The sequence below is a fragment of the Zeus faber genome (assembly GCF_960531495.2).
Source record: "Zeus faber genome assembly, chromosome: 1".
Lineage (NCBI taxonomy): Eukaryota > Metazoa > Chordata > Actinopteri > Zeiformes > Zeidae > Zeus > Zeus faber.
In genome coordinates, this window is record NC_137193.1 from 12,978,905 (window position 1) to 12,983,650 (window position 4,746).

Here is a 4,746-nt window from a genome sequence, read left to right on the forward strand (position 1 = left end):
TATATATATATATATATATATAGTATTATTATTATTATTATACACTGATTCTGTAAAACATATTCATTATATTTATATTTTATTATTCTATATTTATTATTATTATATATACTATATATTATTATGATATGTTATACACTTATTCTCTACAACGATGTGTTATTATTATTATTATTATTATTATATAGTGTTGTATATGTTTTGTATTTAATGTGAATTATGCCACGTGCCTTGGCCTCGTTTTAGACGTGGCTTTAATTCAGTCGTGAGTGATTGTTTCCAGCCTTCGGGTCCAGGACCCGCTCGCTCGCCCACTCCGCGCCGAAGTGACTCACGGCCGAGTCGCTCGAAAGAGTCGTTCGACGCGGACGGGTCGTTCGGCGGGCCCCGCCGGGGCTGACGGAGTCGGGACTCCTCGAGGGGGGCGGAGGAGGGAGGAGGGAGGAGGAGGAGGGAGGAGGAGGGAGGAGGGGGGAGCTCCGGGAGGCAGCGCTGGGTGGGCGCGCGCTCGGCTCGCTGGTCACGGATTTGGGATCCGCGGCTGACGGTCGGACGCAAACACAGACTCCGAGCGTGAAAGGCAACTTGACTCCCCGCCCGGACGCTCCTTCCAGCCTTCGAGGGAAACGCCATGGCCTGCCCATCAACAGGTTGGTGGTTCAAACGCTGTGTTGTTGTTGTTGTTTTGGTTTTTTTTGGGTTTTTTTTTTTGTTTTTTTTTTAACAACCTCCGCTTCCCGTTGACTTTTGTGTCCCGGGAAGTCCTGTTGTTTTCCCTCTCTTTTTTAAATTTTTTTTAATCTATTTATTTATTTATTTATTATCATTATTTTTATTTTATTTTTTTTAAATTTGAACTCGCTGACAGCCGCCGTCCCCGCGAAAGCGGCGAGAGAGCGTCGGTCGGTCGGTCGGTCGTCGCCGTTCCGCCACCCGCCGCCGCCGCCGTCCCGCCCGCGCGGTGCTGCCGCTCCGCCCGTACGTGTACGACGCACGTGACGAACTAACCGTCCCAGAACAGCTCCGGGAGCCGGACACCCTCGGACCAGGCGTTTCCGATTTCCGCGGCGGCGGCGGCGGCGTTGTCGTCGAAAAGGAGCGGAGCGGCAGCAACACCGCGCGCCGCTTCCTTCCTTCGCGGTGGGGTCGCGAGTTTGAGTCCTGCACGTTCTCACGTAGCAGGCGATCGACTCGTTGCTCTTGTGACTTGGAGTTTGGACAAGTTCCCGCTGTGTGTATGTATGTATGTATGTATATAGATATGCATATCTATATATATATAGATATGTATATCTATATATATCTATACATATATATATATACAGTATATGAACACCTTTTAAGCGTTTTTAGCAGCACAACTGAGGTGGCAGCACACTTCTGATGAGGACTGTGTTGATCGTGTGTTTTTTCCCTCTATACCTTCAACGTTTGGTGTGCAACGACGGTTTAAAAAAGTGATTTTTAATAGCGCAGGATAATTAGATATAAAGACATCTGCAGCGGTTTGACATATTGCTTGCTTGCAAGGTAATAATGCTCTTTCAGAGTCGAAAAGACGAATGGCCATTTAAACAGCGGGTTCATTTTAAACAGTACCCTGGAGTTGACGGTTTACAGGTAGTCGTTATGTTATTAATCTCATCTTAAAAAGAGTCCACTTTCTCTCTCTTCCCCCCCCAGATATGAATTCACTGGGGAAGTCCTCCAAATGGCCGTCTTACGACTCGCTCTCCTCGACGCCCAGCCTGCTCCTCAGCGAAAGTGAGCACACGGAGGACGAGGCGGACATCTTTTCCTCCGAGGGAGAGGGAGAAGGCGCGGGACGCCCGCAGCTCCTCGCCGGCTCGGGCGCAGCGGTTTCCAGGATACGCTTCGCCTTCTCGTGCCACTCCAGCGACTTGTGTCGCGAGCCCGGGAAAAGCCAAAGCCAGAGCTTCGCCGGCGAGGCCACGCCCCTGGCCGTGGCCCCGTCCCCGGCGACCGCCGCCGCGCTTGGGTGCCCCGCCGCCACAGCTGGAGACATGGCCTTCGCTAAGAAAGTAAGCCTTTGAAAACAAATTAGAATTAAAAAAAAAAACAATTCAGCTATTATTCAGTATTCAGCTAACGCTCACCAACAACCATCTGTATCTGCCGTCTCTCCACCAGTGTGTCGATTTGCAGAGATTCATCAGTCCTCTGATCGAGCTCCTGAACGGTCTGAAAACTGGACGATTTGACAGAGGTACGCAGATCTGAATCGGACTCGTCAATTATCAAACTGGAATGTGCCTTGGGAAATATAACTTTCTATTATGCATTTGCACTGACACCTTGAACTTTGGTATCTCGCAGGTTTAACTAGTTTCCAGCAGAGCGTGGCAATCGACAGATTGCAGAGGATTTTAGGGATTCTTCAGAAGCCTGACATGGGGTGAGCATTTCATTTCAAAATGTAATATCTACCGGCTTGTAGTGCTGGTTACAATATATTGTGACTGCTATACATTTATTAACTGTCTCACCTTTTCACTTACCCGCAGTGAGAAGTACCTTAGAACCTTGCTCCAGGTGGAGATTTTGCTGAGAATGTGGTTCCCACAGATGGCCGCTCAGTCTTCCATTGCAGCAACCCCAAACGTGACTCCCACTATCCGAACACGCTGGCGCCAAAACCAACTTCATATGCCGGTCAAGGTGCGTCCTTCAGCGCATGCCTGAGCCCTCGGCACCTGACAATGCCCGTGCGCACTGCTCATCTCATAAGCCTTAGTAATCCCACAGTGGTTGTGCAGTTGTAACATGTGTGTGCAATGCAGCTTGTTGTGCCCGCCATTAAGGTGTTTATGCGTTATCCTTTCTTGCAGAAGCGAAAGATGAGCTGGCTGGACCCCGACCCCTCCAACGCAGCCTCGCCACACCATCAGCAGGAAAAGCAGCATCAGCCGGGAGAGGTGGACACGCGCCTGACGGAGACGTCAAACAAGGCCGGCTGCACGAGCCTCCCCAGGGCGCCCGACAAGCAGAGACATGCCGAGGAGGGCTCGGTCGGAGCGGGCGGTTGCGGTTGGACCTACGGACACGGTCTGACGGAGGACGCCGACCCTTCGCGCGGCCCCGCGTACTCGTGTAGCGCGGCGGAAAACGGTGGAAACTGGAAGCGGCTTAAGATTTCCGCCCCCTCCCCTTGTCGTAGCCTAGCCATGCAAGACGGCTCCGTCTCCTCCAGCTGCACCAGTCCGGTAGCAGATTCACCGTAGCTGCCCTTCCGGTCGGGAGCCTCCCAAAACGTGGGGCTAGGAACCCTGAGCCACATCAGAGCAAAGCCGAGGAGGAGCCGGTGTTTCCAGAGCCGCCTCTGAGACATCACGACCACAGGAGGGGACGATCACACGAGGGCCATTGCACTATCTTACCATCACCTGCCTATCTAGCGTTATTACCCCCTTTTTTTTGTTTTTTGTTTTGGTTTTTAATACCTTGACTCAGATGTTGTGTTTTTAATAACTTAAAATATGTTGAAAGTACATGCTTGTTGCATTTAAGCAATCAGTATTTAGTCATATCAGGCAACAGTGACCCAAATGATTATTTTTTGGCCATAAAGGGACGAACAGATACCAAGACCCTCCTCCCAGCGGCAAATCAATGGTACATTTACATTGTTTTAAATCATTTATCCACATAAAAATATGAAACTTTGCGATTAAAGGGATAAAAACGCACCACCATAAAAACCATATTGTAAAATGCCAAATAAAGTTAGAGCTTTTTATTACACACCTATTTGCGTCGTGTATTAAAGAACATTTCCAAGCAGAAACATGTTGATTCAAATTCTAAAGTTATAGATGCACTTTGGATGATAAGGCAATATTACAAAATACCAATGTCAGAGAAAGATCATTTCTACTTGATAAAGATGGATTCTCGTGGGAGCCTTTCCAACCCAGCGATTTGTGCTGTATTGGAATTTGGTTTGGTTCATGGAGATGTATTTATTTTCACCTGTTTTATTTGTAACCTTGCTATTTGACTGGATTTGAGGTGTTTAAAAAAAAATAGAAGTAATTTCAAGGTCACTACCAAATGTATTTTGTAAGGGTTTACATGAGCAAAACTCTAAATGAGACTCCTGTCTTTGGTGGACATTAAACAACCTCTGTATATTTGTAAAGGACTTGAAATTGTACGTTTGCTTGACTATTGACTTAAAAGACAGGTTGCAACAAAACCCCATCTTCATTCCTTGGCGTGTGATTTCTCTGCGGTTAGGTACTGAACCCCCACGCTCCCAGATCTGCAAATATCATTCATGTTGAATGGTCCTTTTTTTTATTTTTTATTTCTGAGCCTGCCCATATGTCCTCATCAATATTGATAAGTGGATATACAAAGTTCATGAGATGAGGTACATAACTGATAACAGTTATGCGAGGAGTGCTTAAATGGATCGAGGATGCAGTTCATAATGGCCAATATTCCAGATGAATATTGAAAACCAAGATGAACTCTTTATAACTTTATAATTAGGCCGAGTCATATATTGCCAAACTCGTGTCAACCAAATGTCCTGCTCTTTAGGTTTTCTTTAAGCTCTGCTGTTGTCAATTTGGTCAACCTGAGTCACATGTATATGTGATTTTTTTTTTTGGAGGTATATAAAAATAAGATCATTACTGATGGATTTGTGCAACAGTAGATGTACTATTTTCACACATTTCATTTTAAAATGAGGTCAAATAGGCATGTGGAGAGATAACT

The 4,746-nt window shown here is 46.6% G+C and overlaps 1 protein-coding gene across 1 annotated transcript; it reads left to right on the forward strand.

Moving 5' to 3' along the window:
* Positions 1 to 533: 533 nt before the first annotated feature.
* Positions 534 to 4,746, forward strand: ciarta (circadian associated repressor of transcription a). Its single transcript, XM_080017413.1, has 6 exons — positions 534 to 650; positions 1,684 to 2,042; positions 2,152 to 2,227; positions 2,338 to 2,416; positions 2,526 to 2,679; positions 2,850 to 4,746. The coding sequence occupies exons 1-6, from the start codon at positions 632 to 634 to the stop codon at positions 3,240 to 3,242; spliced, it is 1,080 nt and encodes a 359-aa protein (XP_079873539.1). The 5' UTR covers positions 534 to 631; the 3' UTR covers positions 3,243 to 4,746.

What these genes read in the sequence shown, in the direction of transcription:
- ciarta (XM_080017413.1), top strand. An exon ending in CTTCAGAAGCCTGACATGGG is followed by an intron (nt 2,417 to 2,525) that starts GTGAGCATTTCA and finishes ACTTACCCGCAG; the next exon opens with TGAGAAGTACCTTAGAACCT. An exon ending in AACTTCATATGCCGGTCAAG is followed by an intron (nt 2,680 to 2,849) that starts GTGCGTCCTTCA and finishes CCTTTCTTGCAG; the next exon opens with AAGCGAAAGATGAGCTGGCT.